Raw genomic sequence first — 26,152 nt, forward strand, 5'->3', positions numbered from 1 at the left:
CAATAGTCTGGTATTACCTGACCAAGTTGAACATGTGCAGAACCCTACAATCTAGCAATGTCACTTCTAGGTATATAATCTTGAGAAATTCCTGCACATTTGTATTAAGAGACATGTATAAGAAGACTCATGGCAGCTCTACCCTTAATAGCAGAAAACTAGAAAAAAGCCGAAGTCCATTGATGAATAAATGGCGATATGCAATGGAATACTACTCTGCAATGAAGATGAGTGATCACAGCTCCACACATCGCCATCAATGGATCCCACAATCAACACTGCATGAGACAGGCAATTATAGACCTCCCTGTACGAAGGTCAAAAACAGCTAAAACTAAGCAACATATTGTTCAAGAACACACCAGTAAGTGACAAACCTATAAAAATCAGGAGAGTGGTTACTCTGGTGGGGAAGGAGGCATGGGAGAGGGCAGGAAGGGAGAGCTTAGGAGCTCCAAGAGCAACAAGACTGGACTTCTTAGGTATTTAACCTGGGTGACACAATTCCTTACTTCACAGCACTATTCTAACTGAGTAATTACATTTTAAAGACACTGGAAGGATTAGTTCACAATGAAAACAACTTCTTGGAAGAGTCTGGTTTGCCTAAAGCACCATTTATTCTTCTCTGACTGGGGATACTGCCTGGCCACAACAAACAAGCACGTGAGCTCCTCCTGGCTCGCTCATGACAGGGGCAGCAAGGAACACCAGCAGGAAGCACAGCCCCCCGAATGCAACAGCTGCACTGGCGTGCGCTGCCCCCAGCCACTCACCCACAAGGGTCTCTGGGCGGTCTGTCCCCTAGTGTCACCACTCTGACGCCTTTCACTCTCTCTTCCTCAACTCCCACACTCCCTTCCATCAAGCTATCATCCCCGTTTTAATCGCTCTATCTGCTTTACAATTTCTTTCTTTCTTTTTTTTTGTGAGGAAGATCAGCCCTGAGCTAACATTCATGCCAATCCTCCTCTTTTTGCTGAGGAAGACCGGCCCTGAGCTAACAACCATTGCCAATCCTCCTCTTTTCCCCCAAAGCCCCAGTAGATAGTTGTATGTCATAGTTGCACAGCCTTCTAGTTTCTGTATGTGGGACATGGCCTTAGCATGGCCAGAGAAGCGGTGCGTCGGTGCGCGCCTGGGATCGGAACCCGGGCCACCAATAGCAGAGCGTGCACACTTAACTGCTAAGCCACGGGGCCAGCCCCTACAATTTCTTTCTTATTTCAGAATTTAACCTTTCTTTTTAACTGTGTTAATACTTTTATTAGGATCCCCACTGTTTGTGTCGGTACTTGAGTTATAAAATTGCATAAGTTTTGAATGGTATATCTTCAACTCTCTTTTGCTCACGAGCTGCATTATATTTAGTATTTTTTTTAAAGAAGGAGAAGTTTTTCAGGAATACATATATTGCATCACAGCAGAAATGCCTGGTACTTGAAGAAAAAGTTTAAGAAACACTTTGAAAGGCCCTTCTTCCTCATGGAATCCCCTTCCCACCTCAGCCATCTTGCTCCACTGCACACTGCCCCCTCCTGCCTTTCTGTGGCTGGGCTCCCAGCACGGGAGGGGCTGCTGCAGCCGGGAACGTGCCTCTCGACCTGCTGCTGATCACTGACCTCCGCTGCACTGACCTCTGGTTGAGAGTCATTTTTATGTCCTCCCAAAACGTGCAGTGTTTCAAGTCAGACAGGCCTGGCTCTGCCACTTGGCAGCCACTGGACTTTTAGCAAATTAATGGAACCTTTCCTGGGCCTCCGTGACACGAAGCATCTGTACAATGAGTGGGAGAGAACTGTACAGAAATGAGAAAATTCTGTAATATGCTTAGCACAGTGCCCGGCACACATTCACAAGTAAACTCTGCCTCCAATCTATTAAGAAGTTCCAACCCAGCGACCCTGCATGATGACTGTAGTATAAACCCTGCGGAAATTAATAAGAGAAACCTCAACAAAACCAGAGTCTGGTAGGCCTGCCAGAGGACCTCTCACCCCTGGTCACACATCCTCAATGACACCAAACAGGAAGACACAGAAGCTTGCCTCTCCCACAGGAAGTACAACTACTTTACCACGAAGGAAGACTTCTCTCCCCACCTGACAACAGCCCAGCCAATCAGAGACGCTACAGACCAGCCAATGAGAAATGCTACAGCTCCCCCAATGAGAAACGCCACAGCTCAGCCAATGAGAAGCCATTGCCGCCCTAAACTGTTACTTCCCCCAATGGACTTTCCTTTAGAACAGCCCCTCCCTCTCCCCCTTTTTCTCCATAAAAGCATCTCCCATCCTTTTTTTCCAGATTTTCCTATGGTTTGCCATATCATGCATATCCTGAATTGCAATTCTTTTGGCTCATCCTGAACAAACTCATTTTGAAATAAAATAGCAGGCAAATTTGCTTTTTAAGTTGACAACCCTAACAGTTGGTTTTTTTTTTTTCTTTTTGTAATGCAACTGCCTGACTTAACCTTTAACTGTCCAAGCATCCACTTCAAAGAGGGCTAGCACAAATAAACACATTGCCAGCCACATGACTGGATAAAGAGCCAGGCCGCCTCCCCCCACTGAGGCTCCTTTGTTTTGGAGATCTTGGTTGATTTCAAGAACTGACCATTTGGGTCACTTGTTTTTTCTCTTCTCATGCTTTAAATTCCCGATCTTATGTTTTAAATTCACCAATAAAGAGTAAGCCTATGAAACCCTAGGCCCCCACCCTCAACCCCAATAAAAGACGAACCCCAGGCCCATGAGCTTTCTCTCTCTGTTATTGATAGGCTGAGACCAGAACAAAACAATGATGAAGTCAGAGAAGGAAAGTAAACACTACTATTACAACTCTGAAAGATCTACACAGTGGGACTATCTCAAAAAATAGTACAAATACACATTTACACTTTCAAAAGTAATAATGAAAAACAACTCAACAACAACAAAAAACAACCCAATTCAAAAACTGTCAAAGCACTTGAACAGATATTTCTCCGAAGAAGACATCCAAATGGCCAATAAGCCCACGAAAAGATGTTCAACATCACTAACAGGGAAATGCAAATCAAAACCATGAGATAATACCTCACACCCAGCAGGACGGCTACTATCAAAAGAATGGAAAATAAGTGTTGGCAAGGATGTGGAGAAACTGAAACTCTTTTGCACTGTTGGTGGAAATGTAAAATGCTACAGCCACTGTGGAAAGCACTTTGGCAGTTCCTCTAAAAGTTAAATATAGAATTATCCTATGACCCAATAATTCTGTTCCTAGATATATAGCCCCAAAAAACTGCAAGCAGGGACTGAAATAGATGCTGGTATACCAACGTTCATAGCAACATTATTCACAATAGCCAAAAGGCAGAAACAACCATCAATAGATGAACAGATAAATAAAATGTAGTATCTACAAACAATAGAGTATTATTTGGCCATAAAAAGCCAAAACATTTTGAATATGCTGTGGACAGGATAACAGAAAGAAGTGACATATGTCAAGGCTCCTAAAATGGAGCTGGGAGGGCCGGCCCAGTGGCGCAGCAGTTAAGTGCGCGGCTCTGCTTCCATGGCCCGGGGTTCACTGGGTCGGATCCGGGCACACACCGACACACCGCTTGTCAGGCCATGCTGTGGCGGCGTCCCATATAAAGTGGAGGAAGAGGGGGCACGGATGTTAGCTCAGGGCTGGTCTTCCTCACACACAAAAAATGAAATAAATAAAATAAAATAAATTAAAAAATTAAATTAAAAAATTTAATAAAATAAATAAATAAAATAAATAAAATGAAATGAAATAAAAAATAAAATAAAAAAATAAAATAAATAAAAATAAATAAAATAAATACGATAAAATAAAATATAAAATTAAATTAAATTAAATTAAATGGAGCTGGTAAGCCATTAGAGAAGTGGGGCTTCTGACGTCTCCACCCAGATGGAATGTAACCTTTGAACTGTGCTTCACTGCTGTCATCCTGACCGTCTTCCAAGGAATATGCTTACTCCCATAGATAAGAACTTTCTGCCTCAGAGATGGCCTTAGCAACCAATCACGTGTAGCCAAGAAGTAACAGTTGTCGTCGGCGCCAATCACAACTCTTGCAAAACAACCTCTGTAATTTATCTCTTTTAGCCTTTATAAACCTTTGTCTTGTCTTCCTTGAAGCACATTTTGGGTTTCTACCTGAATCTGTGTCTCCCGAATTACAATTCCAATTGCCTAAGTAAATATCTGCTGTTTAAATTGCAGTGGCTTTTTCCTCAGTTGACAATGCCACAAATGGACGGACCTTCAGGATATTATGCCAAGTGAAATAAGCCAGACACAAAAGGACAAATGTTGTATGATTCCAATTATATGATCCCTAGAGTAGTCAAATTCATAGAGACAGAAAGGCAAATGGTGGGTACAAGGGCTGGAGGGAGGGGAAATGGGGAGCTGTTGTTTAATGGGCATAGAGTTTCTGCTTGGGATCTTGAAGAAGTTCTGGAAATGGATAGCTGTGATGGTTGCATAGCACTGTGAATGTGGATAATGCCACTGAATTGTACACTTAAAAATGGTCAAAATGGTGAATTTTATGTTATGCATATTTTACCACACATAAAAAAGTAGTAACCAACAAAAGACGCATTTGACACACCTGCAGGATCTGGTTACTCTTCTCCTGAAGCTGAAGAGACAAAGACTCTTTCTCCTTTTGGTAGAAACGCTGAGCTTGCTCACACTCAAGTCTGTGTATCTCCTCTTTTTCATGCAAAGCAGCTTTCTTTTCACTTTCAAATTCACCCTGTACAAAAGTACATTAATAACCAAAAAAAAAGCCATTAAGCTATAAAATTACACTTGTTCCATTTCTCTTTTGTTTGCTAGAATTTAGTTCATCCCACAAATATTTATTGAGTCCGTACTGTGTGTCAAGAGCAGTGATCAAAAAGGCCAAGGCTGGGCCGGCCCCGTGGCTTAGCGGTTAAGTGCGCACGCTCCGCTGCTGGCGGCCCGGGTTCGGATCCCGGGCGCGCACCGACGCACCGCTTCTCCAGCCATGCTGAGGCTGCATCCCACATACAGCAACTGGAAGGATGTGCAACTATGACATACAACTATCCACTGGGGCTTTGGGGGGGAAAAATAAATAAATAAACATCTTAAAAAAAAAAAAAAAGGCCAAGGCTGCAACCCACAGTGAACATGCATTCAAATGTGCTTATCGTATAGAACACAAAATAAACAGATCATCTGTGTATTATGACCATCAAAATCAAGATATTTAGAAACCTAAGTTCCTTTGGTTTTAAAAGATAAACGCTGTTTCTTCTTAAATAATAAAAGACATTTTTAATAAGGTTTATGTAATAAGTTAAACTATATTAACAAAATAAGCTTATTTTTTAAAAAGAAACTACAGAGGCAGCACTTCCAGAATGGCAGAATAAGGACCTCTAAAAATCCGCTCCTCTATAAATGCACTAAGAACACTGGCAAAAACTGAAAACTTTTTCAGAGCTCTGGAATTTAAGAAAGGTTTGCAATAATCCAGAGAGTTGAAAACAAAGGCTGAGTCTCCAACAGAACAGCAAGCTTTGGGGTGTTTGAACCTGCCCCCATCCCATCAATCCCTGGGACAGCTCTGAAAACAGCAGCCCGGCAGCCAGGGGCCGAGGGGATGACAGAATGAGTTTGGAGCTCCCCAAAAGCACCACCCTACCAACTGCCACCAACTGACCTGTCTGGCAGCTCACTGAAAAGCTTCATTCTCAATGCTGGATCTGATGCAGAGCTCACTCTAGGTCAAAGATCCTATCCCCAGGCCATTTGTCAAACCGATCAACAGCAACTGTTTAACATCACAGTGGCCTGAGGCTGTGATAATAGTTAATAACAGGCAGATCAGAAAAACTTAAAAGGCAACAGTCAAGAATGAGATGTCAACAGGGGGCTTTGAAAAGCTCTAACATATTCCTGGGAATTTAGAAGGCATGGGCATGTATCCGGCTGTGCACGTGCCCAGAAAGACCTGAGAAGGCTCTGTGGGAGATCAAGATTTGGCCATCCTGAAATATCTCTCTTTACCGTGACTGTTTTCTCTGATGGACATTTGACTTCCCCCACTAACTGCCTAAAGAATTTGACATAGAAGATCTGTTCCAGGAAGGAGTTCCTATCTGATGGCTGTAATATAATGTAAAACAGATGTTACAATAGGAAAGGCACCAACAAGCCCATCTTATCAAAAATTCTGTCTCTCTGGCCACATTCTCTAGATGGCCCTGCAAGGAGTTGCCAGACAAACATTTACATTTATAAGGGAAATCTCCATTTGTAAAGGTATCTCCCTCTCTGTATTGGGAAGAGGGGGGATGACCTCATTTCTAGAAACTTATCAATGTGGAAGGTGAGGCCTTAAATCTGCATAATAACCTTACTCTTGTTTACTGTGCTTTAGTGGTAATCTCCTGTAACTGACTCCCCCGACCCCCAACATCCTTCTTTGTCTTTAGCTGAAGATGGTATTTAAGACGAGAATCTCTGCTATTGTGTTGAGAAATGCAGTGTCCCTGGTTTTTCCCATGTATACATGTTATTAAACTTGGTATTATTTTCTCCCACTAACCTGTCTGGTTAATTATTTGGCCAGCCATAAGAACCTTAAGGGAAAGGGCAGAGGGGGATTCTCTCTCTTCCCCCACAGCTCCAACCTCTCTCACTTCACTGATCCTGCAGCTCTGCACAAGCAGGAAGTGAAAGGTAAGTCAGAGCTGTAAACTGCCTGCAAGAGCACTGACAGCACACCCCAACCAGAGCCACTCAGTAAAGACACAGAGGTATCAAATGGAACCAAATAGATATTCTGGAGCTGAAAAGTGCAACTACTGAAATGAAAAACTCACTAGAGGGCTCAACAGCAGATTCAAGTGGGCAGAAGAATCAGCAAACATGAAGATAGGTCAAATGAGATTATTCAGTCCGGGGAGCAGAAAGAAAAAAGAATGAGGAAAAGTAGAGGCTCTTTAAGTAGAGCCTTAAAGGTCTGTGGGACACCCTCAAAGACCAACAAACACATAATGGGAGTCCCAGAGGAAAGGAGAAAGGGAACAGGGCAGAAAGAATACCTGACGACACAAGGGCCACAACTTTTACAAATTTGATGAAAAAATGTTAGTCTACACATACAAGAAGCTCAATGAACTCCAGATTGGATAAACTCAAAGAGATCCACACCTAGACACTTCATAATCAAATGGCTGAAAGACAAAGAAATAGAAAGAATCTTGAGAGCAGCAAGAGAGAAGCGACTCAACACAAGGGATCCCCAATAAGACTAAGAGCCAGCTTTCTTCTCGTAAGACACCACAGAGACCAAAAGGCAGCAGGACGAGATACTCAAAGTGCTGAAAGAAAAAGACTGTCAACCAAGAATTCTATATCCAGGAAACTACCCAAAATCAGTGAGAAATTAAGACATTTCCAGATAAAAACTGGGAGAATTTGTCACTAACAGACCTGCCCTGAAGAAATACTAAAGGGAATCCTTCAGGCTAAAATTAAAGAACACTAGACATTAACTTGAGTCCACAGGAAGAAACAAAGAATATTGGTAAAGGTAACCATACAGGTAATTATAAAAGACAAAATAAATGGAGTTTTCATTTGTAATTCTTTTTTCCTCCTATTTGATTTAAAAGACAACTGCATATAGCAATGAGCAAAAAATATAAACAGATGCACTTTGTATGACAATAGTAGCACAAAGGAGGGAGGAGGAAATGAAGCTATGTGAGAGTACAGTTTTGTAAACTACTAAAACTAAGTTGGCATTAACTGAACTAGATTGTTGTAAGGTGTTCATTGTAATCCCCGGTAAACAATGAGAAAATAACTCGAAAAAAGATATAGAAAAATAAACATCAAGGAAATTAAAATGAAAAAAAGGCAATAATGGAGGATTAGAGGAACAAAAGAGACATAAGATACATGGAAAGCAAACAGCAAGTACTAATACACGCTACCACATATGTGGGCCTAGAAAACGCCATGCTCCATGAAAGAAACCAAACACAAAATGGCACATATTGTATGATTCTATTTCTATAAATGTCCAGAAAAGGCAAATCCACAGAAAGTAGATCACTGGTTGCCAGGGGCAGACAGAGAGGAGAGAATGCTAATGTGCAGGGGTTTCTTTTCATGGGGATGCAAATGTTCTGGCATTAGACAGCAGTGATAGTTGCACAACTTTGTGAATAAACTAAAAACCACTGAAATGTATATTTTAAAAGACTGATTTTTATGGCGTGTGAATTATATCTCAATAAAGCTGTCATTAAAAAACAAAACAGGGCCGGCCCTGTGGCTTGGCAGTTAAGTGCGCGCGCTCCGCTGCTGGTGGCCTGGGTTCGGATCCCGGGCGCGCACTGAGGCACTGCTTCTCCGGCCATGCTGAGGCCGCGTCCCCCATACAGCAACTAGAAGGATGTGCAGCTATGACATACAACTATCTACTGGGGCTTTAGGGGAAAAAAAAAAATAATAAATAAATAAAAAAACAAAAAACAAAACAAACCTACGAGAACAACTATCATGAGAAGTGAAGGTATCCATTCATCCTGCAGACATCCTTCTGTGAAAGCGGGATCATTAAAGCCAGAAGAGCCCTGACGTGGTTGCTGAGTCACCAGAGCCAGGCACACGGCTCCAACTTTCTCAGTTGGAATATTTTATGACAATGCTTAGCAGAAAAGCTATGCTGACCAGCCAATTTAAATATAAAAATGAAATAAATAAATATAAAAATGAAAAAAGTTGCCTAGAAAAATCTCAGTTTCAAAAACGATGAAACTTGGGGCCAGCCCAGTGGCACAAGCAGTTAAGTGCGCACGCTCCGCTGCGGCGGCCCGGGGTTCGCTGGTTGAGACCCCAGGCGCGCACTGACGCACTGCTTGGCAAGCCATGCTGTGGCAGCATCCCATATAAAGGGGAGGAAGATGGGCACGGATGTTAGCCCAGGGCCAGTCTTCTTCAGCAAAAAAAAAAAAAAAAAAAAGAGGATTGGCAGATGTTAGCACAGGGATGATCTTTCTCACACACAAAAAAAATGCAACTATTTTGTTTTAATTTTGCTCATCAAAATTAATTTAGAATAAACTTTTCTTATTTACCTCGCAGATGAGAAAGGACAGCAATAAAACTGTTGTTAGTGCTGCTGAGTCGATTCCGACTCCTGGCGACCCTGTGCACAGCAGAGCGGAAGCCTGCCCAGTCTTTCTGCGCCATCCTCTCACCTTCCGGCACTGTATCAGACAATGCTCTGCTGCTACTCATAGGGTTTTCGTGGCCAATTTTTTCACAAGTAGATGGCCGGGTCCTCCTTCCTAGTCTGAGTCTGGAAGCTCCACTGAAACCTGTCCACCACGGGTGATCTGCTGGTATTTGAGATCCTGGTGACATAGCTTTCAGTATCACAGCAACATGCAAGTCACCACACTGTGACAATCCACAGACGGGTGGTGTGGTTCCCTGACCAGAAACGAACCCAGGCTGCCGTGGTGAGAGCACCGAGTCTTAACCACTAGACTGCCAGGGCTGGCAAGCAATGACACAGATCACTCTTAACCCCAGTACCTTTAGCTGTGCGGTCTTCTGCTCAAGTGACGCTTCCGACGGGCACGTCCGCAGCTCAGTCTCTGCCTGAGAGGGGAGCTGCTGCTGCTTGTCCTCCTCCAGCTGGGCCAGGAGAGCGGGGCACTGGGCCTCGAGCTCTGCGGGAAGCAGGGCACTCTGCTGGAACGAGGAGGAGGAGAGCCAACACTGAGCCCCGACCCTACACACAGACAGGTATGGATACCGGAGCTCACTCTTCTACATATGTTCGCTGTGGTAACACACAGGGTCGGGTCAGAGCTCACAGAGAACTCTGAGCCACTTGGTAGGCTCTGCATTCTCACCTCAACCGTGATAATCAGAAAACAGGGCTTGTGTGGTACACAACGCTAAAATTATATTTTCAAGTTTTAGAGACCATTTCTGAATTAACACAGATCATTCTCATAAACTTTTTCTCCTGAAATAGATTTAATTTCAATCCTTTAAAAGGAAGCATTCAAGGGCAACTTCTGAGTTATGATACATTGCAAAGTTTCCAAAGTGCTTTAATTATGTCATTTATACCAGACAACTACCTTAGAGGGGAAGAATGGGGTTGATCTGAACCATTCACAGCTAGGAAGGAAGCTGCAGCCTGAGAGTAATCAGGTTTGACCAGGATGCTGGTTCTGTGGGTTGCCAACCACAAAACACAGTGAAAACAAGAAAACTAAAATGCCAACAGGCACCACAGAGCCAAGGCCAAGGGACAGGAGCCACACTCTCTTTCTCCCAAAAGAGCTCCCATATGAAATATTTCTACACAGTGAAGAACACTGGGAAAAATAAGAAAACATCAATACCTGAGAAAAGGCAAACCCCCCAAGAAACATGATAAATCATGATCACCAGCCAAGCTGGAAACTAGATCACAGCAGACCAGCAATGTGGGCACAGCGTACCTCCCTCTCAGCACCTTCAGCGAGGGGTCCTGAGGGCACACCTCGTACGCTCACTACGCCTGCTAAATGCTCTGGTGAAGAGGTAGAGGGCTTAAACACGTGGTCTGGGAAACTTCTCTGAGCCACAGGTCACTTTCTTCAGGCAAAAGTCTTGCACAGATGCAAATGTCCGTTTGAGGTCAGAGTAGGAGTCCAAGAGCACCCAATGCCCAACAGGCCCTTGTGGAACCCCACCCCTGAGTCCCAGGGCGCCTGTGCTCTGCACCGCACACATAGCAGCACTGACCAGCAGGCGCTGCCCGCCTCTCTCTGGCCGTGTGGTCCTTCCGGGCCTCAGTGTCACTGCCTACCAACAGAGAGGGTGGAGGGTGGATTCTATATGGTACCGTGGCTGGGAAAGGCAATCAAAGAGCCAGCCCCACTGATGACAAGCCCCCTTCTCATCTGCCCCAATGAGGCACCATGGTCCTCCAACACAGAGCTGCACTTGTGAAGGTAGCTGGAAGCGAAGCATATCACTTATTTCTTAACTTTCATTTTGTTTCAGGAAGGATTTTAAGGCAGTTTTCAGAGACACACAAAGTATAACAAGATAGCTAAAGGTAGGCAGGAGAACAGGAAACACAAAACACCTGTCCCATGTGCACTGTGGGCATGAGGAAATATCCTACCTTTGCACCTGCAGGGGCAGCGGGGCCACTGCATGCCTGTCCTGCCCAGCGTGCCCCCAGGCCTGGAGTGGGACTTTGCAGACGTGCACCCTGACAGAGGCAAAGGCCCAACGTGGCGGCATCACCCAGACACTCAGGAGCCAGGCAAGGCACCTTCAAGGGCGGGCAGCCCTGGCAGGAGGGCGGCCAGTATGCACTCAGGTAAGGGTGTAGGCAGCATCTGGCCATTCCACCTCGAGGGCCCAGTACCTCTGGGGCGGACGTCTGGCGGGATGCACACCCTCAGGCCACTGCTCGACCTGACTGGACAGGCTCAAAGGAGGCTTTACTCATGCAACTCCCCCACCCACACACCTCCTTACAGACGATCACTTCTATTTCCAGCCTTGAGTAAAACTCTGTTTAACTTGTCATGTTCTAAATGGTACGGTCAATATAAGAAAAAGATGTTTTTAAAAAGTTATTTTCAGGTTTTTCTAAAACTCCACAGAATTATAGGGAAACTGTCATACATATATTTTAATCATTAAGAAAACATAATAGATACGCCTAAAGAAGAAAAAAATAAGTAGTACTGCACAAATACCAATGTAGTAATAAAAATAAACTCAATTGATAATGAATTAAAGACATTCAAACTATATCTAAACCATCCACAGGTTCTCTTAATATTTTCAAAAATTATCATATGAATAGATTTGAGTTTTTTTTTTTTTAACCAAGAAAAGATAAAATTGCCTTAAGGAATCAATACTGGTCATACTGCAGATTACTTCCGCATTCCAGAACTCTGCTTAGTGTTACCAACACGAGGATAAGGATAAGGATGTTACCAACGTGGGAAGCATATCTCTAAGAAAAAGAAATCAAGCTTACGTTTTCAGAGAACTTTTCTCACAACCAAACTCCAAAGGGCGGTAACCTGGAAAGTAATCCAATCACCTCACAAACGCATGTTAAATAACTCTTCTGATAAGTGACACTGCTTTTCAAACAGGTGCAAAGATATTTGTGGCCCAAATAAAACCTATTCACAGAGGAAGAACAGCATGTCCCTGCTATTTTGGGGACAATGACCCTGAAATCCCAGGAAACACCCAGCAAGGTTCTGTTTGCAAGGTAAAGCCTGAGAGAAGACCACAGAAGGAACAGCCACCACCTAGAAGTATTCTCACCAAGACAGGGACCTAAATCTGATCACAGGTACAGACCTACCAACAGGTTTACCAGGAATAAGGGAGAAATGTTAACCAACATCACAGGAAGCAATAAAAACAGGTCTAGTGCAAATGAGGCCCTGTGTGGATCCTGATTTGAACAACCACAGAAAGAGAATGGAACTTGGGCTGGATATGTGATGAAATTAGGGAATTACTGTTAACTTTTTGGGCTAGAACAGATTATGGGGAGATAATATATCAGTTATGATATATTAAGGGGAAAAAAAGACTTTACTTGGTAGAGACAGATACTTAAGTATTTATAGATGAAAACACATGATGTCTGGGATTTGCTTCAAAATAGTCAGGGGGTGGAGGGAGCACTAAGATTGGCAAGTACCCCACCGGGTAGCTGGATATGGAGTTTTACTGAACTATTCTCTCTACTGCTGTATATATTGAAATTTTCTCCAATAAAAAGTTAAAATAAAACAGGGGCAGAAACAGCATATCCCACCTTCCCATAAGCCAAATTTTTTTTTCTGTGAAATCAGTCAGACAAAAACGGTAACTTAAAGAGTATCTAACACTCACATCCTTAGCAGCAAAGTAAAGGGACAACTTACTTGAATAAACTTGTACCACAACTAGAAAAATACTTCCAAAATGCCCTAGGAGCATTCAGACAATAGTCAACACAGAAGTACAAAAAGGCTAAGACAAAAAACATAAATGACACACAGTTTCAAAAAGCGTATGGCTCTTTTTGTTACCAACAAATAAAATGGGCAGGAGAAATGAATCCGTGATTGGACAGAGTTTCTTTAGAGGGAGGGCTGTAAGTCAGTGAGTACTAGGAAAAGGCAAATGACAGAATCTGATTTTTTCAGAGAAGATAGAGAATGAAACGTAAACACCCTCAGCATGTCAGCACGTCTCAAGGGAGCATCTCAGGAGAGAAGGGGGACAGCTGTCCACTCTCAGGGATCACTAAGTCATCCAGAGATGCTCCGACCAAATCCCAATCTGCAAGCCACAGCAGCACAGCAGGGCCACAGGTGTCTGCCCCACAGGTAAATTCCAGCCTCTCGGACACATGGAAGAGTGCCCAACTCAAGAGGGGCTGTCTTAAGAATCCTTCTTACAGGACTCCCAGGGGGCCAGGCACATGGAACTTGCCAGCACCCAGCATTACATGCCTTTCACAAGGATGACTGTGAATGAGGAAGGTGCTGATAGGATGACTGCTTGTCCATCTCATAGCCTCCACTGCACCTCAGCGTCTTCCTGGCGGCCACTGGAACCCTCTGTGATGGCCCCTCAGGACATCAACATGATGGGGCTGGGGGACACTGAGGGGGCTGAGTGGACACTGAGGATGAAGGAGTTACAATTTCCCTGGATTAGGGTGAAACTGTGCTTTGTACCCACAAAGTTAACGTGGGAAACAAAATAACCAGTTTGAGCTTGCCTTGCAGAAGGCGGGAGGACCACTGATAAGACAGGAACTTGCTGACAGCCCGCTGCCTGACTAAGCATCTTGCAGGAACACTGAGAAGCTAAAATGACTGACTGTAAACTTTAGATGTCAAAGACTAAAAATCCACCGCATGCAACACACAGAACACAGTCACACCTGTGCGGAGGACTCTTAGAACTTCAGCCCCCAAGGCCACATGCTCCCCCTCCCCTACATAAAACCCCAAATAAAAACCCTTGCTTATAGCTTTTCGGGGAGTTTGGGATTACAGCGTTAGCTGCCCGTTCTCCTTGCTCAGTGCTTTGCAATAAAATTCCTATTTTCTTCCACTACACCCAGTGTCACAGACTGGCTTGCTGTATGACAGGTGAGCAAACTCACTCCGGGTTCGATATCAAGGGGACATTAAGGGGACACTAAGGGGCTGAGGTGACACTGAGGAGGTTGAAGGGACACTGAGGGGAAACTGACAGGACATTGCGAGGGCTGAAGGGATGCTGAGGGGACACTGAGGGGACTGAGGGGACACTAAGGGGGCTGAAGGGACACTAAGGGGGCTGATGTGACACTTAGGAGGCTGAAGGGACATTGAGGGGGCTGAAGAGACACTGAGGGGGCTTCATCTTCTTTTAATGAAATCTGAGTAAGACGTCATTGTGAAGAGAAGAGTATTTACGTGATGTAATCAACGACCAGCTGTATTTTCTGGTTCTTAGCTGGGGTCTTGCCATGTGTGTTTCTCTAAGCCATCTTGAGGGTGCAAGCTTTCTGTGTATGGATTCCTCCTTTGTCCTCTTATCCATTCAAACATGGGAAACTCACTCAGAGCGGCCAGATTCAGGGCAACTTAGAGTCCAAAGAACAAATCTCAAGAAAAATGCCAACTGCCAGACTTTTCAACCAAACAAAGGAGGATAAAGCTCGTTTTTATGTTTCCATTTATTTTTGTAATCTCCTCTAATTCTCATTCTGGGAACTTTCATGTGAAAAAACAGTTTAAATACTAATTTCAGAAATCAACTGATATGTATACACACCCCTAAGAGCACTGATAACCAACCTGGGAAACCCGAGCAAAGGCTAGGGCTTTATTTTATGGTTAAAAATGAGATATTAGCATGTCCTTTTTAAAAAGCCCCATAGAAATAGTACTTACAAAAATTTATAATCTCAATAAATTTGTACATGATGCTTCACATACAATACCAATTATTAGTGAAGCACTATGTACATAGATTCTCATCCTCTCACCCCCAGAAAGACCAGAAGACATGGGAAATATGAGTATTTCAAATCTAAGAGCACAGAAGCAGAAGGGCCTCCGGGATGTCCAGCCAGGGTCCTCAGATGGACTCCTGGAGTTGCACAAGCCTGCGAGGATGGTATGCAAAATCACATGATATGCATGTGTCTGTGTATGTGCTGTGTGTAACCACCCACACATGCCTCCATCCCACCATTCACACGCCTCCACACGCCTCCCCGACCACCCACACATGCCTCCATCCCACCACCCACATGCTTCCGCACGCCCCCTGACCACCCACACACACCTCTCTGCAAGGTGATAAACATTCCACAGGCTTCCTACAATCAAACGTTGCCACCTATAATAACAGTAAGCCAGTGTTTAAAACACTTAGTGTTCACATGTAAACATATACATGTTTCTCCCTCTTGAATATTCTTTTAGAACTTCATTTTCTTCAAACCAAATAAATCAAGAAAATCTAATTTAAATCTACAGATCTGGCTGCATAGTAGGAAACTGAAACTGACATCTGAGGGCCTGCGGCTGGAGAGGGCCGGCCGGCCTAGGGGCACCACCCAGCATCATCAGACAGTTCTCTAAATTCAGACCAAAAGGACACTGCGGCTCTATCCACTCCAAAGGAGAAGCCTATGGCTGGGACTGCCCCAACACCTGCCCTGAGGTCTGAATGCAAGGACAGACCAGAGGCTCACGATGGGCAACCGTCCCTCTGCCCACGCCCGTGACCAGGAGAGGGAGCCTGAATGTGCCCTGCTTTCTAGGAGTTCTCTCAAGAGCACACCCTCAGACTACACACAACAGGCAGAGCTGCAACATAAAATGAAGCCATCACACCTATTAATCAAGGTTACCTTTTCCCTTCTATCTTACACAGAGCTGAATGGAGGCTAACAATAAACTAACTTTTGGAGCTGCTTGACAAGGAGTGAAGCACGAAACCCTCTGGGGAACGTCTCATCAAGCTTGTCTGAATTGGGCAGTGAACAATTTCCACTTGGTATTTGTGTTCACACAAGCCTTAGATTTCCTATTTTGTAATTTGGAATATCTACTTCTTAAATATTTGACAAAGTACTAATTTTTCAGAATAGCAATTTTTAATTGCATCATCAGCTGTAGATCATTCCACTGCCACCCTAGGAAAAAGGTGCACATCCCGCCCCGCATGTGGCGGCACCTGACACCGTCTGCCCCCGGGCTGGCACGCCCACTGCGCCCGCACCGGACAGAGCAGCCCCAAGCACTGTGAGGAGATGAGACCCCACAGCGACTTCAGTCTACGCGGCAAGACAGTTTTAGGCCAAATAAACACATCCAAATTCCTGAGACACAGGGGCTGCAGGTCTGCAGATGAGGAAAGGTAGGTGCCAGCCCAGGACAACAGGGCCTTCTCCAGAAATTCCCTTTCATACTAAAACTTACAGTACCTGCGCCAAGGGACAGTCACTGCTCTTGAAACACGACAGAAGGGTTTACTTTCACGAAGCATCCATCAAGGAGAACAGAAGCTCCATATGCACAACAGGAAAATTGGAGCCAAGGCCCCTGAAACCAAGTCTTACCACAGGGATCAGGGGCTAGCCTTGAGCAGCACTCTAACCAACGAAATCGTACACAGAATTCTGTGCACACACACATACGCACATCTTTATAGGACCAGAGATCCAAAGCCTTCACCAAAGAGCCTCCAAGAAAACCCTTAGAACTCACTGTCCTACACCCACCTGAGGAAACCCAAAGTTAGCACTGACAGTGCAGTGCAGGAGACATGCAGACACACGCGTGCAGAGACACACTTGCACAGACACACACAAACATGCAGCTGAAACACACAGGCAAGGAAGAGACCTGTCCTGAGAAAGAGCAAAGCAACCCCGACGCCTCACCTGTGCCCCCTGAAGCTCAGCGGCCAGGGCTTTCCGACTTTCCACATGTTGAGTGCTCATTTCAATTCTCAGGCTGTCCTTGGCAGACTGAAGCTCTTCGGCATGTTTCAGTTTAAGTTTCTCTAACTCCTGAGCCAAAATCATTTGGTGAGAAGAATCCTTTTTCTGCAGTTGTCCCTCAAGGTCGACTCGCAACAGCTCTAGGGCCCGCCTATGCTCATCCCGTATGGCCTGAATTTCAGACAGGTAACAAGATTCCAAAGAATCCAGATTTGACAAATGTCTCATCTCCAAAGTACTGATTTCAGCAGCATGTTTTGTCTGCAATTCAGCTACACGAGCTTCTGAAAGAGCCCACCGTTCATTCTCGAATGAAGCCTTCAGTTCATCAATCTCAGACTGGTGTTTGGTCTGGAGCTCCGTCGTCAAGGACAGAACGTGCTGCTGGTGTCTCTCCTGGAGGAGCTGGAGCTCGCTAGCATGCTTCTCTTGGGCCTCCTGCAGGACGGCATCTTGTTCCGCAGTGAATTTCTCTGTGATTTCTTTACGTTCTTCTAAAAACCTGGGATGACATGCAAAGTGAACACAAACAGCAAAATATGCAGTCATAAAAGCACCAACCTCACTTTGAAATACCTGTTCACATTTCCTATAGGAAACACTACGTCTGCTGGGAAGATTATCACTCCTGGATTTAACTATTGTGACTCCTTCTCCCTCCGCCACATGTGGTCTGAGCACCACCACCAGAAGTAAGTGGAGAGTAAAGGGGCCACATGAGGCCAGAGGAGCTCTGAGGCCAGAGCCCAGGCATCCCCGGCCATAGACTGAAGTGAAAGACACAGGATCTACACCAAGAAACCACATACACATTTCCGACAGACACCATGGCAAAGCAGGCATGACTGTTCACTCACGGTGAGAAGGACCTCAACAGGGAAGGGGCGGCACACGGCTTACGGGAGCCCACGGGGCCGCAAAGAGCATTCAAAAGACCTAAGAAAACTCTTCAGTTGTGAATTAAGGGACATAAATTAAAAACAGCCATAAGTGGTGCTGCCTGGCAAAAACGGAGGCCGGCAGGAAGACTCACTTCTAATTACGGCACCCAGAATCCCACTAGGAACTGGGAAGAGCCTGGCATCTCTACCAGGCACACATGATACATTGGTGACGTGCCTTGGTAAGTTCACACAGATAACGGGCTGCGATGATTTTTATGTGCTAACTGTGCACCAGATACCATGAAAGCGTTTCCATAAACTACCCCATTTAACCTTTACTGCACAGGGAGTGCCCTAAGGTCTCGTGAGGTTGAGCATTGTGCCCATGTCCATCCAGCTCAGATGTAGTGGGGGCCAGGATGCGAACTCGAGTTCTCAGACCCCACTGCAGAAGCTGTTGCACCTCATGATGCTGGGGAGCAGCTGACACACAAGCAGCAGCAGAACCAAGAGCAGGTCTGATGACCCCAAGACTCACAAACACCCCTGGCCATTACGCCCCAAGTCTGCAAAAAGTGTCAGCACCAACAGAGGCAAAGGATGAAATCATGTCCTAAGTCTATTTAAAACTTTAGGGAAGTATGTATATATTTTAGAAAAAAAAAAATTTTTTTTTAAATATCTATTTGAGTTTAAAAAACACAAAAAACTTGTGTGGATAAACTGCATGTCCTTGTGATAAATGATGTTTGAAGTTCTGCAAAGAACAAAAATGATGTGAAACATGCATGCACAGTAGTGTCCATCAAGGAGACAAGGACTCCAAAGGAAGAATCTGGACGCTGTTTTGGCCAGCACGTCTCAGTTACGGGACCCGTAGCTCTGTCCTGAACACCAAGTGTCCAGCACTCAGGACGCCCACACTCTGCTCCACCTCTCTGCAGACCTTCTCGCCCTACTGAGAGACAACAGCACGTCTTCCCAGGGAACCTGCCTCTTGCTCTCTGCTGGGTGTCTCGGGATCAGGTCTCACATGGGGACCTGGCAGATGGCTCCCAACTTAACACACTGCTACAAGAACATCACCCACCTGTTCTGGGCCAACATTAGCTGGAAGGCACAGTCCTCTTTCAGGCGGAGCGTGGCGAGCTCCCGGTCCTGGTCTGTGGGGGCTAGACCACCGCCTGGCTCCCGGCCGCACTGGCTGCACTGCAGAGACTCGTCCCCTGCAAGCCCGAGCTCCAGCTGCCGCAGGCGGCCCTGCTGCTCCATCAGGGACCCCTCCAGGCCCAGGATCTGGGCCGCCTGCTGGTCCTGAAGTTGTCTCATTGTGATTTCTCGAAGCTCAAACTTGTTTATTAGTGACCGCTTCTCAGACTCCGCCTGTTCTCTCAGGTCAAGGAGCATCAGTGTTAACTTCTCTTCAGCTTTTCTCTTTAGGTCCTCATTTGTAACTTTCCACTCTGCTTCTCTTTCTTTGAATTCTTGTTGCATTAGCTGAATCTTCTCCTTAGCTTTCTTCAGTTCTTCCTGGTGATCTTCAACTAAATTATGCTTTACCTACAGATAACATAGTTTTGATTAAGAAGGAAAAAATTCAATGAAAAGATTACTGGCAGCAATGACCCAAATCCACCTCTAAAGACAGCGAAACTTCCACAACATACAGGCATTATGCTGATCAGAGCAATAGGAATGTTTCTTATGTTGATGGGAATACAAGGAACCTAAAATGAACAAATTTATAACTCTCTGCTTAAGTAAAATGTGTCCACATCCTGGCACCTAGAACCAACTGTTCCTTATCTCTGGAGCTGGCCCCAAAACCACCTGAACTGAACACATACACACAGGAATACAGCACACAAAGGTGGGGCTGGAGGCCTTTGTTGTGCCAGGACCGGCAACAGGGGAAAATCAGACACGTCATGGGTCTTCTGTCAAGGGACAGGCCAACTGCCCCAGACAGAGCGGAACCACCATCAGCAAGGAGATTAGAAGTCTGAGCAAGAACAGCAAGCAGTGTAATGAGTTCATGTCTCTGGGCTTGCACAATTTATATTCCAGGATATACAAGGAACTTGAGCAAGAGGCTGGTGAGCTAAAATTAACACTTTTAAAGGTACCTTATGAAAAGGGAGATGAATCAGAAAGCTGAACGCAAGGAAATATCCTGATTTTCATAAAGGAAAGAAAGTAGGTCAATCAAGTACTGAACATCATCAAAAAAAACAAAACCAAAAAAGGTATGTAAGATTGACCTCAACTCTTCATTGAAAAACTAAGTTATTAAAAATAAAGTTTAGGCCCTGCTTCTGGTGACGCCTGAGAAGCTCTAATCAGACCAACCCTCCTAGAGATAACAGTTATAAATTCTGGATAAAAATATAAGAAACTACATGAAGGCCCAGGAGAGCATCCAAAAGCAGGCAGATCATGGAGAGGGGTTTGACACCCAGAAGAAAAAATGGCACTAAGTGATTTATCTGTCTGTGCCATGCACACAGAAATCCCATAATCTCACTTTTTTGAACAGAGAAGCTGGAAAGTGAAAGGGGAAATCCCATTGGGACAGAAGCAGGGAGCGAAAGCTGCAAAATCTGTGAACAAACCTAGCCAAAACCTCAGGCTGATCCCTCATCCATACATGTGTGGGCAGACTCCAAGGGCAGGCCAGCTAAGGCTAAAAGAACTGAACATTACACTGCAGCCCAACACAAAGAAGACGGAGCGCAGAATCTGAATCCAGCCTAGTTAACTGCCCGCTGAAACAAAGAATCAATACTCTTCAGAGGAACATAACAGCATCCAGAGTCTCCACAATGTGTCGTTCACAATGTCCAGGATACAATCCAAAATTAGTTGATATACAAATAAACAGGAAATATGACCCACACTAAAGAGAAAACACAACCAATGGAGAACAACCCCAAGGTGACACAAACATTTTAAAGCAGCTATCACAACTACATTTATGGACATAAAGGGAACCATGCTCATAATGAATGAAAGGATAGAAAATCCCAGCAAAAATATAGAAACTATTAACAAGAACCAAATCAAAATTGTAGAATTGAAAAACACAATATCTGAAATTTAAAAATTCACTGGATGGAATTAAAAGCAGATTAGAGATGACAAAAGAAAAGAGTCAGTAAACTTGAAGATCAAAAGAATTTAACCAACAGGAAGGGAAAAAGATTAGAAACAATAAAATGAACAAAACTTCAGGAATCAAAAGATATAACATCCATGTAAATAGAATTCCAAAAAGCAAGGAAAGAATGAGGCAGAAAGAAAAAACTGAAGAAAATACTTAATGAAAATTTCCCAAATTTGGTGAAAGACATAAATGTAGAGAATGTTTTTTAAGTTATTAAAACAGACCACCATTTCAATAATACCATTAATAAATAAGAAAAGATAAGATCTAGTATAAATTTTTTTTTATGAGGAAGACTGACCCTAAGCTAGCATCTCTGCCCATCTCCTCTATTTCGTATGTGGGACGCCACCACAGGCTGGCTTGACGAGCAGTGCATAGGTCCGTGCCCAGGATCCAAACCTGCGAACCCCAGCCAGCCAAAGCAGAGTGCATGAACTTAACCACTATGCCACCAGGCCAGCTCTAAATTTTTGTTTTTTAGTTAACTATGTTTCTTAGGATCCCTGTTTCCTTTTCTCAAATATTCACAATTTTATGTACTAATTTTTAAGAATTTCATGAGAAAAAATGTCAAAGAAAATCACACCTAGCATATCATAGCAAAATGACTGCAAACCAAAGATCAAGAGAAAAATCTTTGAAGGAGCCAAAAGAAAATGACACATTACACTCAGGGAAATACAGACTGAATGATCACTGACTTCTCATCAGAAACAAGGAGGTTAGAAGGAACAATATCTCTAAATCCTGAACAACAACTGTCACCCCAGACTTCTACATGTACCAAAAATATTCTTCAAGAACGATGGTTGAGGGCCGGCCCCGTGGCTTAGCGGTTAAGTGCGCGTGCTCTGATGCTGGTGGCCCGTGTTCGGATCCCGGGCGCACACCGACGCACCGCTTCTCTGGCCATGCTGAGGCCGCGTCCCACATACAGCAACTAGAAGGATGTGCAGCTATGACGTACAGCTATCTACTGGGACTTTGGGGGAAAAATAAATAAATAAAATTAAAAAAAAAAAAAAAAGAATGATGGTTGGGCCGGCCCCATGGCTTGGCGGTTAAGTGCGCGCGCTCGGCTACTGGCGGCCGGGGTTCGGATCCCAGGCACACACCGACATACCGCTCCTCCAGCCATGCTGAGGCCGCGTCCCACATACAACAACTAGAAGGATATGCAACTGTGACATACAACTATCTACTGGGGCTTTGGGGAAAAAAAAAAGAGGAGGATTGGCAATAGATGTTAGCTCAGAGCCAATCTTCCTCAGCAAAAAGAGGAGGATTAGCATGGATGTTAGCTCAGGGCTGATGTTCCTCACAAAAAAAAAAAGAATGATGGTGAAATAAAGACTTTTCAGCTAAAAGAAAACTTGTACAGCAGATCTGCAAAACAAGAAATGCTAAATAAAGGAAATTCTTCAGGCTGAAGGGAAGTGACACCAGATGTAAACTCAGATCTCCCGGAAGAAATGAAGAGCACTGTGAATGGTAAATGTAAGACTGTTTTTCCTCTTAATTTCTTTCAAGTACATACGACTGTTCAGAGCAAAACTTATCATATTGTAGAGTTTACAACAGGAGATGTAATACACATGAAAATTAGAGCATAAAAGACAAAGAGGAGATGACAAACGCACCCACACCATCATAGGACTCTTAAAGCTCACATGAAATGCCACAACATTAGCCCTAAGCAGACTGTGAAAAGAATCTATATTCTAGCCCCCAGAACAGCTATTAAAAGCATAATGCAAAGAGTATAACTTAGAAGTCGAGAAACATTAAAATCAATTCTAAAAAATATTCAAATAATCAAAAAGGCAAGAAAGAAGGAACAGAGGAACAAAAAAAAGAAAAAAAACCAAGAAAAACAGATGAAACACGTAGAAAACTAATAGTAAAATGGCAGACCTAAGTCCAACCATATCAATTATGACACAAAATGTTAACAGACTAGGCACTCCAATTAAAAGGTAGAGTTTGTCAGAATGGATTAAAAAGAAGTACCCAACTATATGCTGTCCATATGTGTAACATAATAAAAAAATAAATGTTTGGTCTTGTTCCCAGTTCCTGGCACACAGCTGCTAAAACCGTTGAAGTCTCTGGAGTGATAAGAGGGTCTCTTGTATGCTAATGAGATGACTAGACAGCTTCAGGCAGGAGCTGGTCCCCAGAAAGACCACCACCTGAGCAGAGCGTTGGACCTTCTAGCCCACCCCCAACCTCCAGGGTAGGGAAAGGGGCTGAAGATTGAGTTCAGTCACTAATGGCCGATGATTTATTCAATCATGCCAACGTAACGGAACCTCCACAAAAACCCTCAATGATGGGGTTCGGAGAGCTTCCAAGTTGGTGAATACCTAGAGGTGCTGGGACAGCAGCATGCACAAAGAGGGCGCAGAAGCTGCGTGCCCCCACACCCTGCCCTGTGCATCTCTTCCATTTGGCTGTTCCTGTTTACAGCCTTTACAACAAACTGATAAATGGAAGTAAACTGATAAATGGAAGTAAACTATCTCCCAGAGTTCTGTGAGCCATTCTAGCAAATGATTAAACCTGGGGAGCATGGAACGTTCTGACTTTGTAGCCACGTCAGACAGAAGCGGTGCAGTCTCACGAGGCTGAGCCCTTAACCTGCAGGGTCTGACACGAGCTCCGGGCAGCTACTCTCAACAGATCAAAAGTAAAATGGACAGGAACAAGGTACCCCTTGCAAACAAAGCGCAAAGAAAGGCTAGAATGACTACAGTCATACACAAGAAAGTAGATTTCAATACAAAGACACTACAGGAGAGAAAAGGGATATTTCATGAATGATGAAAGAGTACGTTTTTCAGGAAGACATAACAATCATAAATGTGTATGTGTGAAACAACAGAGCTTCAAAATACTTAGAGTAAAAATTGACAGAACTAGGGTGGCGAAGTTCGTGTGTTCCGCTTCGGCAGCCCGGGGTTCACAGGTTCAGATCCTGGGCGCAGACCGACACACCACTTGTCAAGCCATGCTGCGGTGGTGTCCCACATACAAAGTAGAGGAAGATGGGCACGGATGTTAGCTCAGGGACAATCTTCCTCACACACAAAAAAAACAAATTGACAGAACTAAAGGGAGAGAGAAACAGTTCCACACCCCTCTCTCAATAATTGATATAGGTTGATAAAACGGTGGTCCAGGAACCACATATACACACACCTGAACATCAAGTCTGTCCTTCGATAAGCAGTGCCTGAGGCTAGTGCTGACACAGCAGGCAGACCACCAGCAAACGCACTGCAGCCCCCATGGCAGCCCCGACATGGCCAGCCCTCGCAGCCTCCACAAAGCTCCTTCCTTCACTCTACTTTGCTCCAAGTTCTCACAATGCCTTAGTTTTGGGAATAACGTGTGATCAAACTTGCAGGTAACAACAGCTTCCTATGAAACTTTGTTTTGATGGAGAGTGAAAATCCAAGAAGACCCTCACAAGGAAGAACATGGGTGAGAAGATCGGGCACAAGCACCAAGTGGAGGGAATACAGCTTAGAACACATGAAAAAAATCAAAAGAATTATAGTCACTTTAATTCTATTATTCCAACATAGTGATAAATCCATGCCCTGCCTGCACTGCTGTATAATGAAGCTCATGAATAACTTAGTGAAGGTTTATGTGCTATAACGTATTTCTCAGCGTGCACTCGCGCTGTGCGCTCTCTGTGGCTGCATGACCAACAGTCAGCAGGAAGAGCCCGGGGGTTCGGGACGCCACTGGAGACACTGAGGTGGACAAGGCCTGCAGGTGGCCATGCGCCAACCCCCCGGCTCAAGCCTCTTCCTGGAGCCCCTCTGAGGATGCCCGGCCAGTTCCCCTACCCCTGGAGGCAGGTGGAAAGAGCAAGAACAAGGAGTCAAAACTCTGGCCTCGGCTCAGAGTGGAATCCTTTCCCGACTGAGGAAGGCACTAACCAAACACTGCTCCTGGTGGTGGGACGGATGGAGCTCAAGGACTGTGTGGACCGACATCCTAACCACCCGGCTGGCACAGGCCGCCTGTTCACAGGAGGCCCATGAGCCGCACATGGAAGTGGGCAGGAGCGCCTCGCTCTGAGGAGTCACAACTTACTTTCTCCAAGTCCTCTTTCAGGCGAGTTTCATACTGCAACTTCTCCTGCAAATTTCTATTTTCTATTTTTAAGAGGTCAATTTCTTCCTTGAGCTCTGTTTGAAGAAGTGAGAGTTTAACCTTGTGCTCGGTTTCCAAACTCAAGACTCTGGCTGCCACCTCCGTCTCCACCTCCAAGGCTGTGTCCTGCGCATACCTGAGACAGACCCGAGCACGCTCTGCGAGGGGACAAGGAAGCAGGGAGGACAGTCAGGCACGACCCTCGAGGACACCCACACAACATGGACAGGACACTTTCCTTCAAACGCCTTAGACAACACAGACACTTAGATTCTGAAAATTCCCGGTGAGTGCAGTGTCAGAAGTGGACACCACACACCAACTGTCGGCCCAGAGGTCACTGTGCCCCACCCCCAGATGACACGCCCTGCGGCTGGCCCCTCACAAACCCGTCCTGAGTCATCCACACCAACCCGCCACCCAGTGTGCTCCTTTACTTTGTGTATCAGGTGACTGTTACCAGCCACGGGGGACGCACAGTTCTGGGCCAGGCCCTTCCGAACTATTCCAGGGCTTGCCACCTTCCTGGGTGCGAGAGCAAGCCGAGGGTGAGTACACGGGCACCGGTGCCCAGTGAGGTAGCACATCACGTGATGGCCATGGGGCACTTCTCACGCAGAAAGGTGAACAGTGAGGGGCAGACAAGCGTAGCGTGACCTCGGCTCTCGGGGGCACGGTCCTCCTCTCGGCCTGCCCTGCCCAGCTCTGAGGGAGCCCAACCAAGACACCCCGGCATGGACCGTGACCCTGCCACGCCCTCACAGCGGGACCCTCTGCCTCCCTCCTCAGCTCTACGAGGGACGGCAACAGCGCTCACCCCCAGGGGGACAGAGCTAGGAAATCAGGTGTCTGGGTGTC

The 26,152-nt window shown here is 45.1% G+C and overlaps 1 protein-coding gene across 11 annotated transcripts in view; it reads right to left on the reverse strand.

The window, feature by feature from the left end:
- Positions 1-26,152, reverse strand: part of PCNT (pericentrin) — a 151,041-nt gene that overhangs the window by 87,279 nt on the left and 37,610 nt on the right. For 8 of the 11 annotated variants that reach the window (XM_087417885.1, XM_087417891.1, XM_087417886.1 and 5 more), the window contains 5 exons: positions 25,235-25,452; positions 19,049-19,518; positions 17,015-17,576; positions 9,622-9,780; positions 4,643-4,789 (listed from right to left, as the gene is read on the reverse strand). In XM_087417885.1, coding sequence (XP_087274011.1) covers positions 4,643-4,789; positions 9,622-9,780; positions 17,015-17,576; positions 19,049-19,518; positions 25,235-25,452 — 1,556 coding nt within the window. The remainder of the gene's footprint in view (positions 1-4,642; positions 4,790-9,621; positions 9,781-17,014; positions 17,577-19,048; positions 19,519-25,234; positions 25,453-26,152) is intronic. The other 3 variants (XM_087417884.1, XM_087417888.1, XM_087417893.1) reach the window with 3 other exon arrangements.

This window comes from Ceratotherium simum, chromosome 27 (assembly GCF_057802395.1).
Source record: "Ceratotherium simum simum isolate JZ-2026a chromosome 27, ASM5780239v1, whole genome shotgun sequence".
NCBI classification, from domain to species: Eukaryota; Metazoa; Chordata; class Mammalia; order Perissodactyla; family Rhinocerotidae; genus Ceratotherium; species Ceratotherium simum.